This window comes from Strongylocentrotus purpuratus, unplaced genomic scaffold (genome assembly GCF_000002235.5).
Source record: "Strongylocentrotus purpuratus isolate Spur 01 unplaced genomic scaffold, Spur_5.0 spur5_scaffold_11, whole genome shotgun sequence".
NCBI lineage: Eukaryota > Metazoa > Echinodermata > Echinoidea > Camarodonta > Strongylocentrotidae > Strongylocentrotus > Strongylocentrotus purpuratus.
In genome coordinates this window covers 3,280,322-3,302,214 of record NW_022145596.1, presented here as the reverse complement: position 1 = coordinate 3,302,214, position 21,893 = coordinate 3,280,322, and the positions used below count along the sequence as shown (strand labels likewise).

The following is a 21,893-nucleotide window of genomic DNA, read 5'->3' as shown; positions in this document are numbered from 1 at the left end:
CTTTATCGTATGTAAACATTCCGCAACCTAATTTGGAATGCGAAGAATCCTGACCCGTAGGCGTGAGGTCATCCATTATCGGGAATCTCGTCTGAAAAGAGTGGAGGAGTGGCCCGTGTATCTCGCGCTCGTAATCGTATCCTAGCTCTACCGCGAGTAACCTTACTGCAACTCAGTGAACTTGATAATGTTGCAACTTTAGCTGGGATCTTTTGGAACTTATTGAACCAGTACGTGCCAGTGGCAATGACATGACCCGCACTTCATGAAGCTTCATGTTATAAAGTTGTTTAGATCTTAGAGCATCTAATTCTAAACAAGACGAGGCCGAGCTCGAGAGGAGCATTGATTTGATTTGAACAGATGCGGAAGGATCAACCGCTCAACTTAATTTCATGATTGAAATCTTTTCTGTAGTGTAGACTGTTGTTGTTAATGTTATCACTCAGTGACAGTGGTTTATAATAACACTTGGCAGTCAGTGAACTTCATTATTGTTTTGAAGACAGCCATCATTATGATCATCAACATGACTTTGTTGAAAAGATAACACAATATTCTTCTCTTCTTGTTTCATATGGACATTTCCAGTATCCTGGTCTGGAGAACTTTGGATTTGCTCCACAGTTACTCGTGTTTGATTGACACCAGTACCAGCACAGTGCAGTGAAGGAGAAGTTTATCAACAACAGGATTATGAATCACTTGAACGAATAAATATATATATAAGTGACTAATTGTCCAGGCATTTGACTTACTACAGTTGATAGACTTGCTTCCTAAAGAGGAGTTTTAGCTGAATTTGAAACAATTTTATACAACAATGGATGACATTTTTTCACAAATCCGTGATGGGAATGCAGTGTACGTCAGAGTTTGGTTGGACAAAGTTGAGAATGATCCAAACCAAGGGTAAGAATGAAATGCATGAAAGAACCGAAAGTTATTTCACAGACATGTGTCTATGAGAGGCATGATCAAATATTTATGCTATGCCTTCAAAATCAAATTAGTCATTAAAAATGACTCGCCTGACTATTATTATTAAACAATACAAAAAATGTCTTACTTGGGATGGTTTTGACTTTGAGACTTTAAAGTATCCATCTCAAATAATATGTATTAATATAATATAATATAATATAATAGTAATAATAGTATTTTTATGTTGAGAATTGATTTGTAGTCGATTAGATGCTAATGTTTTTTTTAATAATTATTATTATACATCATATTTGTCTTCTTTTTATTGTATATGATGATAGGAAATTGGGAATGATTTCAGAAATGTTTGAATTCACTTAAAAAAAATGATTGCATGTATTGTAAAAATATGATAAAGTTTACAGCAAAGAAAGTCATGATACAATTTATAGGAATGCATGCATGCGTAATATTTACAAGCTCTTCATTTATTTCCTTAATAAAAAGTAAATTTATTTTCTCATAATTCAGTAGAAGAAAGGATCAAGGGATGGAATATTTTATTATGTACATGTACAGCATATGCATGTTTATATACCCGCTATATATTCTATATCCCTGCCTTCTGAAAATAAAATGGGATATTGCTTTCTTCTCTTGTCCAGTACTGACAGGTTTGAAGCAAGTTAGGTACAGTGCATACATGTACATGTAACAGGGCCTTGAATACCTTCATATCTCCTTGGTTGCATTTAACAGAGTTAGCTTGTTGTTTAAAAAAAAAGGACAATCCCACCTGTGTACAATTAGTATGAAAGCAGAATAAGAGAAACAGATCATTTGCATTTTTAAAACAAAATTGTCAATAATACATGTAAGAGAGTTATGAGCTTTTTTCAAAATGAGATCACTAAATCTACCGGATGCAAAATTCAAATTGGCGAGTGAATTGTGATGTACACTGTACAGTAATCGCGGACAACTCTCCTGTTCTCATATATACAAAATTTATCATTAATATATGTTTTTCTGTGAAGTGCCTTCTCCCTCAAAATGTAGTATGCATACTGGATAGCATAGTATTACCGGTCTACAAAAGTAAAGGCCCTCCTGTAAATTCTGAAATATTGCCATTTTTTGTCATTTGTGCGTTTCAACGAAAAGGAAATTAAGTTGTCTGGCACTTTGTCACAGTGACATTATCAATTCAGCCCATTTGAAGTGCCGATACGTATAATACATGTACAACCTGTATGTATAGTGATTACAACTTTAAAATAATACCTTCTGCTATTTTCTGGTTTCTTTTAGAGCAGTTTATTATTAAGGATCTGATAATACAATTGAATGTAAATGTACTGTACATACAGGGTCCTGTTGAGGGGCTAAATTTATTAGAAATCTATTTTCCCTCAAGATTTAGAGACTTTCGTATCTAGTACATACGTGTACATATCATTTCATGGCAAAGGTGTGGCTTTAAACACAGGATGTTTACCGGTATGCAAAACATGGCTCTATAGGAGACTTCATATTTCCTTTCAAAAACGCATATCACATCTACATTTACATTTAGGCACAATATTTCCTGAACATTATACACATTACAGGAAACTGATGTACATGAAATCAGTGCAGGTACTTGTAATGACATACGTGTACAATGTACTTGTAGGTCCTTGAATGCTATTTAATTGTACATTGAATAGTACATACAGTACTACAGTTTTGTACAGTATGTACATATGAATAATCACCAACAATATAATGTTTTGAATGTGCATTGTATGTAGTTTGTTAAAGATTTGAATTGATATAGCATAATGATACATGTACAGGTATTTTTTATGTACATGTAATCACGATACTAAAGGAGATGGTAGAACAAAATTACAAAGACCAGCCATGAAAGCACTAAACATGGAATTCTATGAAATATCCTGTCTATTACAGTATTCAGTATTGTTTGGTTTACTACAGTAATATCATATCAATTTCCCTGTGATAGCTTACTGTATATGCCTACAGTGTTCAATGATCACAGTAGGCATGAGCATACAGGCCTCCTGTGTCAGTGTGATGAAATTTCATCTCCCCTCCCTGGTAGTTTGCTGCTGGGAGGATGATAGAAGCCCGGCTTGTTAACTATCTTGACATGTGGGAGATACATCAATTCATTTTAAGGCTGATGATGTAGCAGCGATGGTATGCCAAGTATACAGCAGCCCTATCAGAAGCCCGCTTAAAGGGGGAATTGCCACGTAACCTACATGTATGTGTACATGTACATTGACATGGAGCGTTCAGGTCATGCAACTATATTGTAAGGGAAACAATATGTTTTATGTACCGGTACATGTACATGTACACCCAGACCCATGTACTTTGTTTATATTTCTTTGACAATGCTAAATGCATGTGAAACTTAGTTCTAAGTAAATAATGAAATGTGCTGATTTTGAAGATTTCTTTTTAATACATAGATTAATTGCAAATACATGTTCCAGAACTTCCAGCGTACAGTAATGAATGTAATTGTGTTAAGAATGCAGGTCTTATACATGATCTCCTGATTGCCTGTGTGAGATAACATTCAGAACTTTTTTAGAACTTTTCTGTTTGTTTCAATTTTGACAAAAATGTGTTAAAATTATGTTACAACTTACAATGTAATATTGTCATTACATACATTTGAACATGTAGTTCATTGCACAGATTCAGACCTTAGTCACCTTACCCCACTCTTATTTCTGTTTCTCAAAATTGTTGTTTCCACTCGCTTTACATGTATACTAATGTTTTGTGATTCAGGCAGAGAAAAAGACAGAAAAACAGTCAGACTATAAAAATGATATATTAATATGCGATCAATCAAAACAAATTTGACTATTAAAGTAGTTTCACCTCAAAATTAAGTCTACCGGTACATGTATGTAAGTCAAGTAGGGAGAAGAAAATTAGAAAAAGTGCACAAGAAATTTTCATCATCAAACTAAACTACACTGTACAGTACATGTGTATGAAAATGATTTAACTATATAATTCATTGCATTTTAAAGGCTTGACTATATATACCTTTATGGAAAAACAGTCTCTTTTTTCTGTGGAACTACATGTACACATGTATGGACCATGCTATGTTCCTTTTGTGGACTGCAGAAGATGATATGTAATTACTAGGGTGTTCCGTTAAAGCAGGGATATGTGAGTTTAAATGGATACCCCATCTAAGAGGGCCCTTTGAAGCACTGCGAGGCACCGAGAGTCTTTTTTTCCCCTATCATAATCCCCTTAATCCCCCTCCCGGACCGCACAGCTCGTAAATCTCACTCCCGAAACTGAGTGACATAGGGCTCGCGAAATGCATTGTTGGAAATACACATCGGCTGCTATCAACAAAAATGGCGGCATACAGTAGGGATGAGTATTTGCTAGGCGACGATTTAGACTTTCTGACTGGTTTTGAGGAAGATTTAATTTATGGGAAGTTGGAGACCGATGCGGTAATTATACCGATGCGGTTGATCGGCAAGTTTGACAGTAGACTCACGATTTTAATTTTTTAATTATTCTTTCTAACATCGGAAAGTTTAACAAACTGTATTTTAATGCTCTTTAGGTGTCATCAATCGTCACTAAAGTACTGACTTTGAGTGAAATCTGTTGAGTTTTGTACAGTGCTGTTTGAAATGTTGAGAATCAATAGCACAATTTTTAATATACGGCCAGGGTAGTAATGCAGCTGTGTGTGTTTCCTCCCACAACATGCAGCATGTACAGCCCAGCGAGCACGGCGGCTTGCGCGTCGCCTGCCCGTACTCGGGGTGAAAAGTGGTGATGAATTGACAACTTCTAACCCTCATTAAACCAAATGCGCAAATATACAACACAATTTCATTTAGTTATTTTAAGAGATAAACTTATGGACTACCTTCCTAGCTATGTAAAAATTTCGGAAACTTTCGGAAAATGTCAATAATTAGAAGAGAACACGATGATGATGAGAAACTTGCATTCACTCTAACTCACGATTTCCTTGGTCGATTTCGTTGGTTCAGATGGCTACGTCTTCAGTAGAGTTATCCGAGCACAGCGAAAGCATTTGATAACCAATAGAAGGTTGTATTGTGCCATAAGTTGTCGATTTTTGTATTTTATATGTTATAGCTATATACATCTTCCATGAGTATGACGTCATTTTCTCGGTGACTCGCATGGCTTCAAAGCCTTTTTTTTACGACCAAGTGTTTGGAGAGCTTAGGGAAGCAGGCCGTGTTGCGTAACATTTCGTAACATTTGGATTGCCAGAGGGCATCTGTGGTCTGATAAGGGTGGCTGTTGATGGATTTGATGGCTGAAGAGGGTTACATTACTTGTTGTTAAGCCAAGTTAATCTTGAATATCTTTCCCTCGGGAAATTCTTTCGAGACGGAATATCCATTTAACTCACATATCCCTGGTTAAAGCTAAAGACCAGTTATGGTCATGCGATTGCATTGTGAAAGAAACGTTGTGAAATCAATCAGAAAAGGTTGATCATCTAGCATTGATGTACTGCAAGCTTCTGGAATAATGATAAGAAATTTGGCCCATTCTTCGTAAAGTTACAAGCACTATACACAGAAAGATGTATATGGGACTATCCTATATCTCTCACAGACCATGAGAGAAACAAATTTACCAAATATATGTATTAGTAGGCGGTTTCGCGGCAAATTTTTTATCATCATGTATTAGTCAAAACATATTCTTTCACATGATTGGTAATGAGAGCTTCCATTTCATTTTTTGAAATTGGGGCGTTTCCAATACTGGTCTTTACCTTTAAGGGGGAGCTTGTCATACAGAGGGAATGTTAAGGTGACCAATAGCTCATCTTGCATTAAAATATGACAGGCTTCTTGTAGTGCAGTTCTTATAAAATTGAGTACATGTATGGAGGCGCATTTTGGGCTTCTGAAGAAAAATTACCTAGATTATGTTCTCACTCAGTTGATTGTAAATAATGCTTAGATGTAGAGTATGAATGATGGCTGTAATGAAATTTCAATCTGCTATCAAAAGACTAGAGAGACTGAGCTTACAGCACCAGTCGCGCTCCAGCACCTTGTGTGGTACAAGCAGGATATTTTTTTTTAAGGAAAGAGTTATAAAATGAGTAAAATTCCTATTCTTACATGTACAGTATGTCGAGTATGGTAGCCTTTTTGTACATCATTTGGGTTATCGAAACTGTGAATAGAAATTTTAATTCTGAATCATGAAAATAAAAACAAAACACAAAAATGAAAAGGAAAAAATGATGCGCAAGCCTCATGGCTGGATGTTTGATGATGTCTAATTTTACAGTGAAGTGTGAAAATGTGATTAAGTGGTATAAACCTTTTTGTTTTAAATATGTACTTGAAATTGTATATTTAGGACATGTAGTCAAATTAAAGAAAAGGAGTACAGTGTATGTCTCTAACAAATATTATATTTTCAATTGAAAAAGAGAAGATGTAATTAGTGTTTTATCGCATGTGACTATTACTATTTGTATTTATATCTGCTTGGTTTTGTAGCATTCTACACTCTACAGTGAAATGTTTTCAACAGAAATATGCCACCATTTTAAATCATCAAGTTGCTTTGAAGTCTTACAGACAGTATAAATTGCCTATACATGTATGTGTACATTGTTTAAAATGATTTTTTTTATAAATCATTTTATTTTTTGTTTTTAATTATGATTTTTTAAAGATTTTGAATACATGTATGATGTAGACCTATCTATAAGTAGATCTATAAGTATATATATAACTTTATTTTCCACTTCTTCTTTTTCTCTCTGTTATCCAGAGATGACCATGGCTTCAGTGCCATGCACTGGGCGTGCAAGGAGGGTCGTACCAACATCGTTGATATGTTAATCAGTCGAGGAGCAAAGATTAATGCTACTAACATGGGTGATGATACAGCTCTTCACTTAGCCGCTGCACATGGTCATAGAGATATTGTCCTCAAGGTAAAATTAGCAGCCCTTTTAATGATACTGCTCTCAAAGAATCATAATGAATTGTTTTATTCCGATCCACTCAATTTATGTTATTTTATGATGTAATGGCAGACATACAGTATTTGATGAATAGTTTCATTAAAACAAATATTTAAAAAAATACTAAAATACATACAACTTTGGGAAATGTTAGTGAAATCATTGAAAATGACCCCAAAGTCTTGAAAGTTTAAGGCAATCTGTTACTTCATAATGGTGAAAAAAAGAAAAGTACCTCCCAATTCCTTATAGAATCCAGATAAAGGATTTTAAGATTGTTTTATGAAAGTTTGCCATGCTCCTTTTTAAATGGGAAAATAAACAAAATAAACAGCAAGTTATTCAAGCATTTTTATTTGATACATTACTGTACATCTTGAAAAGATTTTTAAATTAAATGAGTACTGATCTTTTTAGTTGCTTGTGATATTTAAGTTGCTTTCAGGCAGATTGTGGAGTGCCAGGAGTGTAGAGTCTGACAGACATGTGTACTGTATAAGATCACACTATCAGTCTATTAATGTTATCATCATATTAGATTAAATAAGTTTTAAAAATCTTCACATTAACAGTATATATAGAGACTGTTGAAGCTGATAATGCACAGAGGATAATTGAACATATTAAAATGAATGAACTTCTTTATTTGGCATTGTAGCTTATTCAGCACAGAGCAGACATCAATGCAATGAATGAACATGGAAACACACCTCTACACTATGCATGCTTTTGGAATTATGAACAAATATGTCAGGTAAGCAAATGCATAACTCACATTCTCTGGATTTTGTGAAAAAGTTCGACTTCATGGGCATTTCATCCCAATCGTGATTGTACATGGAATTTGATTACCATACAGAAAATAGCATTTCAAATACTTGTACAGTGACTACAGTATATGGCCTACATGCAATTGTTTTGATTTTACGTTAATTTATTACAGAATTGAATTGAAATTTTCTAATAAAGTCACAAGTACAGATTGATTCATTATTTTTATGTTTTATACATGTAGCTGAAGTTGAAGTTAGCTCATGGTCTTGAACGATATTCATAGGGGATTATAATGTTTGTTTGCTCCTCTAATAAAAAAATATAATAAACAAACAGAAATATATCATGTGCAGGGCTAAACACTAACTGTTTTGGAAGGGGCTTAGGATTGAACTTTTTACAATCTTTATATGCATGTAAATGTAAAAGTATTTTGTCTTCTTCAATTCTTGGGTGTCCGGACTTAGATTTGGGCGCTCATGTGTCCCGGCCTCATGTTAGTGTCTAGCCCTGTATCATGCATGTGATTGTGTATGCATTTAGATCCTCATCAAATTTCACTATATCTGTGTTATCTTGTTTGGTAGGATCTGATCAATAATGGTGCCCTCGTCGCCCTGTCAAATAAAGATGATGACACACCCCTGGACAAGACTAAGGAAGACATGGGGAATATGTTAAAAGGTAAGAATACAATAAAGAGATGAACTTTCAACAGTGTATAATGAACATTGTTTTTGTCTTTTGTGGATATTTATATTGCAGAAAGCCATGCATAGTAAAATGAAGCAGCTAGTGTACTACCAGTATGTAAGATACAGAGTAAACTTATTCATCTCATACATGTGGATGTAGCTATATTTTTACATCATGGACATGTACATTTGTAGAAAAATTCTTAAACAGCTCAAAGCTCCCAAAACATAATATTTTAATTTTAATCAATTAAGTAATAACAATAATAATAATAATATTAATAATGCTGATGTGTATTGTTTACTAATGGTTGTCTCATCAGTAGTATTTCCTCCTGAGGGCCCTGCAATCATACTATAAACCCAGCTTTAGCCGATATTTACCATGAAAATAAAAAATGTGTCAAAAGCTGGATAAATTGTATTTAAATATGTATATCTTAAAATAGGTACATGTTTAATGTGAAGTTTGAATGTTCAATTCTGATGAATTTCATGAATCTCATTACACATTATCAACTGTTTGATCTAAATACTGTATATACAATTGTATATGATTAATTTCTTAAATATGTGACATTGCAGTATTAATGATATTGATGTTAATTTCAATTTTGTATAAACAGAGAAAGCAGCAGGCATGGGCCAAGACATGACAAAAATACAATACAGGAATAACTGGAGTGGTACAAAGACGAGAAGTCGTAAGTATCCCATCTCTTTTTTCATCTCATGTAGACAAAAATATATGAATGACTGAATGGTGGAAATGTAAACAAAATATAAACATTATTCATACAAATGCTAAATATCTATGACAAATTTGCTCTCAGCCAATCAAACACCACGATTTCAGTAGCTTATAACAGTCATTGTAACTTGTTATGTCAGTAGCTTGTAACAGTTATTGTAACTTGTTATGTCAGTAGCTTATAACAGTCATTGTAACTTGTTATGTCAGTAGCTTATAACAGTCATTGTAACTTGTTATGTCAGTAGCTTATAACAGTCATTGTAACTTGTTATGTCAGTAGCTTATAACAGTCATTGTAACTTGTTATGTCAGTAGCTTATAACAGTCATTGTAACTTGTTATGTCAGTAGCTTATAACAGTCATTGTAACTTGTTATGTCAGTAGCTTATAACAGTCATTGTAACTTGTTATGTCAGTAGCTTGTAACAGTTATTGTAACTTGTTATTTGGTGAAACCGGGCTCTGGTTGATAGAGAAACAACTCCTGTGGCATATACATGTATCCTACTTCTACAATGTCGATCCAATCCCCCCCAAAAACAAGCCTCTCACTCATGATGGAATCTAATTATGTAAGGAATTATGAGTCATTATCAGGGCACATGTGTTCTGTAGGAAAAGCCTGCACGTGAGGTAACACCTTTTTCTATTAAACAGATGTGTTTCCTAATATGTAGTGCTCATGAACATGTACTATCCAAAGTTGCAATCAGCTTCGATGCATGTTTTCAGATATTACCAAATAATGATATCCACATTGTTCAAGGTGCTGTTATTTTTCCTTTTGTTTCTCTTCTAAATATCTTTCTCTTTGTTCTTCCCTTCTTTACTCTGTCCAATTAATATTCATTTTATTCTTATCTTATCCCTTCTGTCTCTTCACACAAACATACTCCTCTTTTCTTTTCCATTCTCTTTTAAAAAAAATCTCATTGTCTGTCCTCCCATCTGTTCCTTTAACTTTCCTCCCCTCCTCCCATGTTGTCAAATTTGTTTACATTAAACTAATGACTACTGGTGTATACCTTTAAAAACCTGCTCTCAACAGAGCTGTGTCATACAATGCACCTGCCCACACAAGCTTCATACATAAAGGTCAACTAAAGAATTCCAGTTGTATATGTAGTGTGCAGAGGACTGTATACTGAGTCAAGGAGGGTATTGGAAAAGAACAAATGGAAAAGGAAGATGATGTAGATGGCACTGGCAGAATATGAAGTGAGAGATTAGTGGAAGAAATAAAACATGAATAAATTTGATAAAGAACAAAGCAAGGAGAAGCTTATTTATAGGAAGATTGTGAAAGATGCCATTGTGTCATTTGGAAATGAGATACATTGATGAATCTAACTGCTGTTATTGCTACAATGTTTCACTCTCACAACAACATGTCCTCAATGTTTAAGAGAATGTCATATTATCAGGATAAGTTGGAGAAATGATGCTTTAGTTTGTCTTGAAGTATCTAGTTCTTCTACATTTCTTTGTTTTCAGGTGATGGAACCCTATCAAGGTTTGCTGGTATCGATCTGAAACATGTCAAGCTACAAAGCAAGATCAACAGTAGCCCTACAGGGGATGTAAGTACAGTATCCACAATCCTCAGATAAGTTATTCTCTGATGAACTGAACACTTGTAGTTCAAAATGTCTTTGAGATCAATACACCTCTTAATATTGAAGAATACATGTGACCTTATTTAGAAAGTATAGTCCATATTCTTTAAAAGAAAAAGAAAATGATAATGATGGCGTGTTCTATTTTACGTCTCCTCATTTCTGTTTCTCTCATTTTTCATCTTTTCCAAGCTCTAAGTCTAAAAAAGCCCATAAGTAGTTTGCACTTTCAGTGTATTTATAAATAATAATGGTTTCATAAAATGTATTAAAAAAATGCAGATAACCAATTGGATATGGTTTCATATGCAAAGTCACAGACAACCTATTACAGCATAAGATTGCTATTTGGAGGGTACTTGTGGAACCTTGAATCCCCATGATTATAAAAACAAATACAGATGAGTAACCCTTTATTTATGCCTATATTGATGTCTAGATGTGGAAGGGTATCTGGCAGGGGACTGCTGTCATGGCTAAGGTACTCAAGGTCACCAACGTGACCTCTCGTATCTCTCGAGAGTTTGGTGAAGAGTTCCCACGGCTACGCATCTTCTCCCATCCTAACATCCATCCTGTGCTTGGATGTGTGAACCAACCCCCGAATCTTGTCGTGCTGAGTGAGACGCTTCAGCATGGGTCTCTCTTTCATGTTCTGCATGAAGCCTCCGGTGAGTGCCCCTTTTTGTTTTTATTTGATTTTAACCAGGAAAATCCAGTGTGCATTAACAGTATTTTGTTGAAGTTAAAATTTCTTCCTCTCAGATGAGAAAAAAGAAACAACTGAAGATGGTAGAAACTGTCCATTGTTATAAGTATCAGGTCATTCAAATCTGCACACTTTGAGTGCTATCAGTTAACAGGGGGAAACACTGTTGGTATAATCAACCCCTGTTTGCCTCTGTTAAGTCAGAAGAGTACATGATTTTTCAGGAGGTGTTGTAATTGAAAAAAGGAAGGAATTTAGAAGCAAGTTTTATTGATATAATTTGTTACATCTTTAATTCCTTGTTGAAGATGAATGGAAATAGCTACCGGTATGTCCACTTCAACAATATGTACATGTAGCTGTATAAATAGTTCATTTGTTTGGCTTTTCCTTCACCTGTAATTGGTTTTGGTTGTAGAGTCTCGTTGCAAGGATTCTTTTTCTTTTGGCACATATTCTCCACCGCCATTTGAACCCACAGTAGGGAACTACAAATTGAATAACATGTAAGTCAATCTAAAGAAGTCACAAAATCTCCTCCTTCTGTCCATGTAGCTATTTTACTCATTCTTCTTCTCTTGTGCTTTTTTTTATGTGTGTACTCCTGCATCCTAATAAAGGAGCAAAAGAAAAGATAAAATAGAATTGTTAGGATACAATCAAATGACTGTAAATTGAAATGCCCTTGGGTCTTTTACTCACTGAATGTTTTTTGTCTATTTTATGGTATGATTTAGTCTGAGATCCAGACCTTTGTCTATTTCCCCCTCAATATTTAATGTATTAAAGTGTTGTAATAGTTTAATATGGAATTATAAATGTCCTTAAGTAGACTAGACTTGTAGCAGCTACATGTACATTTATTTGCAGTGTATATGTTATCACCGGCTGATTCAGCAACCTTGTTAGGAATTATTGAGATATCGATTCTGAAGTTGTCTACATGTATGTGTGTATGTAGTCAGTTTTCATATCCAAAGATGCTCTAAATTGCCTCAGCATTATTTTTATTCATCAAAACTGTTGTTTTAACTGAAATGATTGTACCAGGTATATGGTATATTAGCTTGAGTTTAAATTGATGAATGATGTACATTTAGAGCTTAGGAGATTCAGATTCTCAATTTTTAGTCTGAATCAAAGCCTAGACAGGCCCATGTGGATGTTCCAAGGTCATTTGTGTCATTAGGATCATCTATAGAGTCTTGTTATGTAGATTGATTGGGATGGACAGTAATAGAAGAACTGTCCTTGGAAACGCACATAATGGAATCCCCAAGGTGACTGTATGAAAGAATGTTCTATCAAGGTTTCAAAAAGCTCCTCAAATTAAATTAAATCCACATTACATTACTGTATGTTCTTTAGCATTTCAAACCTTCAATGAAACCCCTTAAAAACTGGCGACTCGGGTTTAAACCCAGTTCCAGTACATTTTGAATAAAATCAAAATCAAGATTAACAGTAGATTATATGTGTGTGTTTTTGCAGGTATTGTTGTTGATCATGGTCAGATGGTGAGCTTTGCATTGGACATTGCGAGAGGTATGTCCTTCCTACATGCAATGGATCCTCTCATCCCAAGATACTATCTCAACAGTAAGAATATCATGGTAAGTAAGACATCATTGAATTAATCAAACATTTACATAGTCAGCATCAATTGTCTGATTATTGGCAGAGAGGTATTTTCTCTCTGCTAAAATAAGTCAATTTGGACTGCAGTAGACGACTTTGTGAGATATTTAGAGAGATACTGTTCTGCTGAATTCCTGTTTTGTGTGTTGTAAAAATAAGATCAGGTTTAATGTAAGAAATCATAATGAATTGATCAAAAAAGCCTGATAATCAGAGTGCCATGTAGAAGGTAGCACAAATGCTAGAACTTTATGTACTTTAGAGCAATTATAACCTTTTAACCAAATGACCCCATTCCTTTTCATTTCCATTATCAAACACCAAATGCATATTTTAGTGCCAGTACTTTCTTTAATACAACTGCAAATAACATATGCCACCCTTCCCCTCCCCCCCCAAAAAAAAAATCCCCCTGGGAGTAATGACACCCCTTGTTTTGTTAACAAGTGCTGTAGACGTGCGTGCTGCTGCCTCACCAAGTGTGACATTAATCTTGAGTCTTGTTGCTATATCAGAGCAAAGCTCTTTATTATAAATATCATTAGACAGTAATCTTAAATCTTGTTTTTTGTAGATTGATGAGGAGCTGACAGCTAAGATCAACATGGGTGATACCAGGTTCTCCTTTCAGAATAGAGCTAAATTCTTCAATCCTGCTTGGATGGCACCAGAAGGTAAGTTCAAAGAAGACCCTTGAAGGAGAGCAGACAGATTATTTCACTTCTACTAAGTGTTGAAAAAAATTCTACAAGATAATTTTTAACATCTTGAAAAAGATTTCTGTCAAATAATATTTGTTCAGAATGTTTTACATTTTGTTTTAAAACATGAAATGTTTTCACTTTTTAAGGAATTTCTGCCATAAAATGTTTTGTACTTATATTACTTGTATTGTTGATTGATTACAAACACATACTTGTTGTTAATCTCATCTCCTGTTCCACTCACGGTTTTGCTATCAAGTGTCCCAGTGTCATTATTTGGGCTAAACATAAAAGCTCTATCAATAGGATGGCACAAAAAACAGAACTCTTCGTCAATCCAGAAATTTTTAGCTATTTGAAATAAAACAAGTGAAGCTTGTCTTCTAAAAATGAGGCCACATGTTTGTGTAGTCCCATAAACATCTTTCTGTGTACAGTCACAGTGCTTGTTACTTTTACGAAGACATCATTTTGATGATTCTAGAACCTTGCAGTACACACCAATACTTATATGCTACATGATCAACATTTTCTGATCAATTCCACACCGTATCTTTTACAATGCAATCGCATGACCAGAACTCAACTTCATTTTTCAAGTAGAGTTAATATTCTTTGGGGTGTCAGCATATGAGCCATTCTTATTGGGCCACCTAATTGACCCTTTCTCTATGGTTCATATTATTTCCTCAGCTTTGCAGAAAAGCCCTGAAGAGATGAATGCTCGCTCAGCAGACATGTGGAGCTTTGCTATCTTGATCTGGGAGCTGGTGACCAGAGAAGTACCATTTGCTGGCATGTCCTCTATGGAGGTCGGAATGAAGGTATGGCATTGAGAAGGGATCACCAGTCTTACTCCCATGGGATATTATGTTATTTTTGATAGCTCTGTTTTCATTTGAATGATTGAGTAGGATGACACTTTGCTAAAGTTATGGCATAAAATTGTATAGAGTGGGAATTCTTGTTTTATGTGTGCATACCTGTAAAAGAAAACATACATGGCAAACAGCATTGATAGCATTTTCAGGACTAAACACCCTCAAGAAAGATTACAGAGAGTCCTTTTCAGGACACCCCAATCCTCCCTCTTTCTCACATGGTGCATCTGCAAGCCTACTGTATAGCATTGATATTTGATCACATTTGAAATATCGTCATGTGATTGACTAGGAATCAGTTGGCATCATTGGAACTCTCTGATATACATCCTTCTCATTCGTAAAAATGACGCCTGGCTGGAATGCTCCCCAGGGAGTGGATAATGTGCATACATTGTCTGCGGGTAAGCCTAAATCTGATGACCAGGGTAATATATAAATCTGTAAAGCACTTTTAGAGGGCCTTCGGTCCTGAAAAGTGATATATAAGAACTAGCTGTTATTATTATTATTATTATTTTGTACTTGTCACTGTCTAGATTGTTGGAGAGGGTCTAAGGATTGATGTACCTCCAGGCTCCTCCCCTCACATGAGCAAGCTGATCAAGATCTGTATGAACGAGGACTCCACCAAGCGACCCAGGTTTGACATGATCATGCCCATCTTGGAGAGGATGCGTTCTAACTAGGATCCTACGGGAAAGCGATCATTGAGAATAGGTGTCCAGGGGGGTGTTTCACAAAGATCCTAAGTTGAACTTATCTCTAAGTTAGACTTAACATTTATGGAAAGCCATTAGCATCTATGAAAATATTTTGTAAAAGTTATTTTAAAAGGCATAAAATGGTGATTCAAATCAATCATATTTTATATTATCAAAGAGATTTCATGTTCTTAATGTGGAATTTATAAAAAGTCTAAAATACTTGAATTTACGCTTTTTGATATATTTTATTTTGAGGCTGCAAATGACTCTCCATAATGTTTAAGTCCAACTTTGAGTTTAGTTTGACTTAGGATCTTTGTGAAACACCCCCTTGGGCAGGCGCCAAATACTCACCCCTGCCCCACTCCTTGGCGAGTATCGGTGATTGATTGATGTTGTACAGCACTCCTATCCACCTTGCAAGGTGCTCAAGATGCTCCAATAAGGTGATATGACATGGTTCCACCCGATCTCTACCTTAAAGGTAGATCTTTAGATGAAGATCAGAATGGTAGAAAAAGTGATTGGTATAGATTCACCCAGTGTAGCCCTTCATGATGAAACGATCCTTTCTAGTTTTTAGGTAACCAGATAAAAAAAAAGGCAAGTTTGGGCATTTTGTGAGTGAAATGAACTGATAAGTAAAAGTACAGTTTACTTACGTATAGCAGGATCCAGGATTTCAGATAATTTGTTGATGGAAGATGATGTTTTTAAAATGTTCTAAACAACATACCACCGGTATCTTAGTGGAAAGTTTGACTATCAAGGATTGCAGATATAGTCTTTTCAACTTTAAATTGAAAAAGCAACAATCAAATATGACAAGGAAACTTGTGAAGAAAAGTTCTGTTCTGGAAAGTAGTTTGGACATCAATGAGCGCAGAATCAAGCTGGTCTGTGACCACATACTTTTCTATTAAAATTGAAATTTATATTGAAGGCTGATTCAAGCCTACAGAGAAGCATATTTTCAGCATATATATATATATATATATATACATATATTCTGCATATAGTTGAAAACTATAGGTCATTCATGGGCATGGACATAATAAGGAAGCACAATCGACACAATTGGTATGTCATATCTTCCACTACAGTCACAAATACTGTGATAGATCTTCCAATAATTATAAATTACAATTTTCATTGTTTTCCATGAACCATAAAACCTCACACTTTGGGTTTATGCAATTATGATAGATATTTACTTTGCCCTTTTCCAATTATTATTGTTTATATATGTAATGATGCATGATGAGTTTATATATTGCCTTGAGCATATATTTCTATTTTCAATAAAAAAAAGAATGTTGACATTAAACTTTTTTTCTTTTTTTTTGTGAGAAAAAAATTTGAAGATCACACACTCGGGAGTTAATCAACCTATTAATGGTCACATGTGTTTTTATAAATGTGCAAATTTACAAACATTGTTTTGTCAATATGAGACAAAAGTCTATCGAGACTGGGACTTCAGACATTATTTGTTCATATAGATGGCACGCCAATTGCATGCACAACATTAAATGCTGGATAACATGTAGGAATTTGAATAGAGATGTAGGAGACTTTTACAAGGAATGAAATGATGGACTGAATGACTGCATAGGATTGAATGTAATGAATATGGATGCATGTAACGTTTTCTAAATATAGTGTCACAATGAATCTTGTATAGAACATCATTTTTTATTCATTTTGATAAGTCTTTGTAATATCAGATGGGACCCGTTCTTTGTCACAATTTTAGATGTGAAGGCTGAAATGTTAGCCTAGACTTACGAGATGGAATATGACAATTTTCAAGGTCAAGGGAAATAGATATACGTTACTGATATGCAAAGTGGTGATATTATAATCTCTTTAGTCTTCTACAGCTGGTGAACGTGAAAGCAATCATATCCATCGGTGCCATATTTCCATCAGAATTTATACTGGCAAGGGATTAGTTTTCTAAAATGTTATAATGAAATATATGAATGAAGCCACAGGTTGCATTAGTAGATGAAGAAAAAGATACAATGTTATAACAGAAGGTGCTACTATTTCAGATTGTCAGCCCAGTATGTTGAAAGGATGTAAATGTCATGTAGACATGGGGTTAGGGACATTTAGGAATTCAATGTATTTTTACCGAATAGTACATGAGAATGTACATCATGTACAAGTACTAAATCTGTGGTCTTTCAACTTTATAGTAATTTATCACTTCTTTTGCATACATTCACTGCATTGCAGAAATTAACAGTATGGAAGAATCTCTTTTAAAGTAGTTTATACTGCTGCTTTTGCAAATGCATATGAGTGAACAAAAAGTGGGACCATTGTCCATTAGCATATTTCTGAAACACAAATCATGCAACAATTTCCTGTGTGTAGTATGCCTGCCTTCATCATTTCCAAACTTCAAATAAATTAATAGGAGCTATAAGCAACTGGCATTTTTCTTGAGTTCTGCAGATGCCTTGAGTTCTGTGTAATGTAGGAAAGAGATAATTGGCTGTTCTTGAAGTCTTTTAATTAAAAACAAATGAATAAGATCTGTTTGGGCTCGGTTTCCTTCCTCACGGCTCACCATTAACCACTTAATTATATAATATTGTATTTCTCTAGTCCATTATTACAACAATCATGTAATCTTTATGCTGGGCAGAAATCAGTTTCAAATATACTTGTAGTTCTGTGCCAAATCTGTTCATTTAATTCTCTGCCTACTCCTTCACTTTACAACTCAACAAGTATTGTCATTTTTTCTTCATACACGGTATAGATTTCAAAATTTGACTGTCATATTTAATCTTCACTTTGTGCCTAAGAAATCCTCATGATTCTGACATTTTTTGACTGGTTTTTGGATATATCCTTTTCACTGTAGGGAAGTCTTGTTGAATATTGTATAGGTTCCTGTATCAATCTTTCACTATACTTTATCCTTATCTATTCAATTTTTTCTTTTAACCAGTTGATATTGTGTATGTGGCACTGCTCTTTATAAACAAAATTGTTGCCATTTGGAAGATTTAACATCAATTTTTCTTTAATATGCAGTCCTTATTTTCAGTTATTTGGAAGTATGGAAGGATGTTTTTTCCCCCTTTTTATATTATCAATATCATACTGCAACCTTTGTTAAGTCAATTTTTTTTCTTTTACCAATTTTGGTCTATGCTGAAAAACTTTATTTGTAGATTTGGAACGTGTGAGGCACCGACACCCACCCACTCACATACATGTATACATATGATTATCAGTAGAGAGATGCATTGTTTAATTATGATATGGTAAGTCATATATCATATTTTAAAAGTTATTATGTATGTGTATGATATATACAATCCTTTATTACTGACATGTTTATTTATGTTATCAAAAACTTGGATAGACTGTATACTTTGAAAAATTTGTAGAGTCGCAGTATTTATTGATAATTTACATACAAGTAAACAAGTAAGTTGATCAGTAATTTTGTTATGGTATAATCTGAAAATCATAGTCTTGCCAATTTTTCAATTCAATCTCTTTTGTCAACTGTTTGCATGTTTCATGTAAAATATATTTTTGCTAATCTGATATTAATGTAAATTCTTCCAGGATAACCACAATTTATTATTTCATGATTTTTGTTGATTATTTTTTTTTTTTGGGGGGGGGGGGGGAGGGTACCTATGGAGGAACAATATAAAAGAATTTTGAAAATAGATATTTATCATGAGTAGAGTAGATTCATAATGCATTCGTGTTCTATGTTAAAAATACTTTCATTGTAGTTTGCAGTATACCTGCCAAAGAATGCTTTGATCTATATAAGCTTGGCGATTTCTATTTATTGATTTCACGTTTGTATCCTTACGTCATCTTGTATATAATTGTTTTAAGTTGCTTTTCCTGTTTTGTTTTCTCCCGTTTTATGTGCTGGTGCATATTAATTGTAGTTCATATGCATATTCATGTATTTATATTCATCATGTATCTAAGCCTGGAAGCTGATCTACCAGCTACACTGCTTGTCCTGATTGTAGGATGATTTTGTGGATCAATAACCCTCTCCTTGAAAATTGATGTGAAATAAAAATTTAATTCTTTTTACCTTGAAAAAAAAAAAATCTATTTTTGAAGTAAAGCTGAACTGATGCTGTTTTTACATGTGATCAGACATGCTTTCGATTATCAGAAAATCTTACATTGTCACGCGTGTATGAATTTCATTTTCTTGGGGCCTTAATGTCATCCTGTTGAATCTTTGTCATATACAAGCACTTGATATTGTTTCTTTATATGCATTACATTGTCTTTATATCATTTAATTGGTGGATATTCTAGAAATGTATATGACACTTCTGCTTTTTAGTACAATTCTTCCTTTAAATATTCATTATTTTCTTGACAAAAGCTTCTAATGATCAGAAAAACTGGCAAAAACTCAGATTCAGGTAAAAAAATACTCCTTCAAGAAAACATTTGCAACAAATTTTCTAATTAAGACGTGCAGTGCCCGACTTATTGTGAAAAGGGGTTGTTGAAAGCCATAATCAACATGTCATTGAATGCATGATGTCTAATGAGATTGAAGTTAGAAGCAGCCTTTTTCAAATCGTACACATGAGGGAAAAGTAAAACATTTATATATTTTTTGAATGACTTAAGTAGTTGGCAACAAATTATGTAGTGGAGTAAAAATCCTTGAGCATTCATTGAGAGCTTGAGTGCTCGACATGTCATGTAGGTAAACCTTGTATGTTGTACCCCCATCCATTAGCATGTGGGCTTGGAACTGAGAATAGATTAAATTAGTTTTTCTTTGCTTTTATACAAATGAAGCCGTCTCATAGCTTTTGTTGTCATTGGACCTCCCGATGTAAGACATAGTTAGCTTGAATCAGCAGAAGCATCATAGTAAAAGAGAATGAGAGAAATGTGGTGTGAATAAAAAAAAAGTGAGGAATTGGATAAGAGAGGTGTGAGAAAAGAGGGAGGTTTTAGAAAAGGGATTGTCAAAAGCATGAAAGAAAGGGGGAAGATCGCAGGTGAATTTGTGTGAATGTGTATAACATTGACTACATTTTGAAAATGGTTCATTTCCTAAGGTTAAGTCTTTGTTATCATGTTAAGTGTAATACGTATACATAATATATAAGTTTTATTTTTAACATGCTATTGGTGTCTGTATAGAGACTAAAGCACATTACAAAGACATATATGCACATCAGTCTAAAAAAGAGGCTTCAAAAGGAATGTTTGAGTTATATCCATTTTAATTGTAAACAAAATATTTCAAGATCAAACATAATATTTGATAAAGTGATTTCATAAATCAGATAAATAATGTGCTTAAATTGATAATAAAAATATTTTCATTACATTTTTACACTAATTACACCATAACATGAAACAGCATCATCCTTGTATAAATCCCATACCATTGAAATTTCAGAAGAAATGTATACAAATGACATAATCACGTAATGATATGATATGAACAGCACATAGAACATTGCATTATAGATACTTCAGTTCATAGATATGAGATAACCAGACCGGGATGCTTAGCTCTGCATGGCAAAGAGGATAAAAAAAAAAATACAATTAGAATGCATCTAATAAAATGCAAATTTAACATTCAGTCAGGTATTCTATTTTCTTTCATCGCCAAGACTATAAATGTCCCACTGCCTACAAGACCAAACACAAATTCATATTCTCAACTAAATGCACCATTTCATTCAAGCCCATTCAGTCACTATTTTTTATTGCAGATGAAGGAACACCCATCTAATCAGACAATCAAAATTAAAATTATTCGATAGATCAAGTGTGTGAAGTGTTTAATAAACCAGTATTATTCACGCATAATAAAAGACCTACGGAAGCACTTGGGAGAAACTAATAAAAAATGCAGTATGAAGTTAGACTTCTATAAATGTAACTGTACAGAAAATGGTTTGTTCTACCAAAAATAATTAATAATTTTACAACACATTCAATATCAATAACATAATAGCATACTTATCTTGCACATGTACATACTTTTATATTCAGATATGAAGCGTTAAATTGGCGCAAAATAATGTGCAACTGAATAGCATCTCGTTGCAACAAAGGATTATCAACCCTAAATGTTTAAAAAAATATATATTATGAAAGTTTTGAAGAAAGCAGAACAAATTAGAAAATTGTGATGACATCTCGGTAAATTGTAGAAGTTAGAAAATGCCAACATTCTATAAATGTAGCAATGTCTGTATTCTGAAGTTGACAATATCAGTGAAGCATTCACATGATCAAGGTTTGAAACACCTGAAATTCAAGACAATGAATTGCATATCACGGAATGAATATTTGTTCCTAAATGTAAATGCACAAATATTTTGTGAGTCGTTCACTTGAGGAATGATATACTCTGCTAGATAATATAAGAGAGTTACTTGATGATTATTTTAGTGCTTCTTC

At 34.0% G+C, this 21,893-nt stretch overlaps 1 protein-coding gene across 1 annotated transcript; it reads left to right on the top strand.

The window, feature by feature from the left end:
• The first annotated feature begins 22 nt into the window (after window positions 1–22).
• LOC581345 (integrin-linked protein kinase) lies at window positions 23–15,528 on the top strand. Its single transcript, XM_781351.4, has 11 exons — window positions 23–912; window positions 6,766–6,931; window positions 7,620–7,715; window positions 8,323–8,419; window positions 9,057–9,134; window positions 10,680–10,765; window positions 11,241–11,472; window positions 13,002–13,123; window positions 13,723–13,822; window positions 14,546–14,676; window positions 15,273–15,528. The coding sequence occupies exons 1-11, from the start codon at window positions 824–826 to the stop codon at window positions 15,420–15,422; spliced, it is 1,347 nt and encodes a 448-aa protein (XP_786444.1). The 5' UTR covers window positions 23–823; the 3' UTR covers window positions 15,423–15,528.
• The last annotated feature ends 6,365 nt before the right edge of the window (window positions 15,529–21,893 follow it).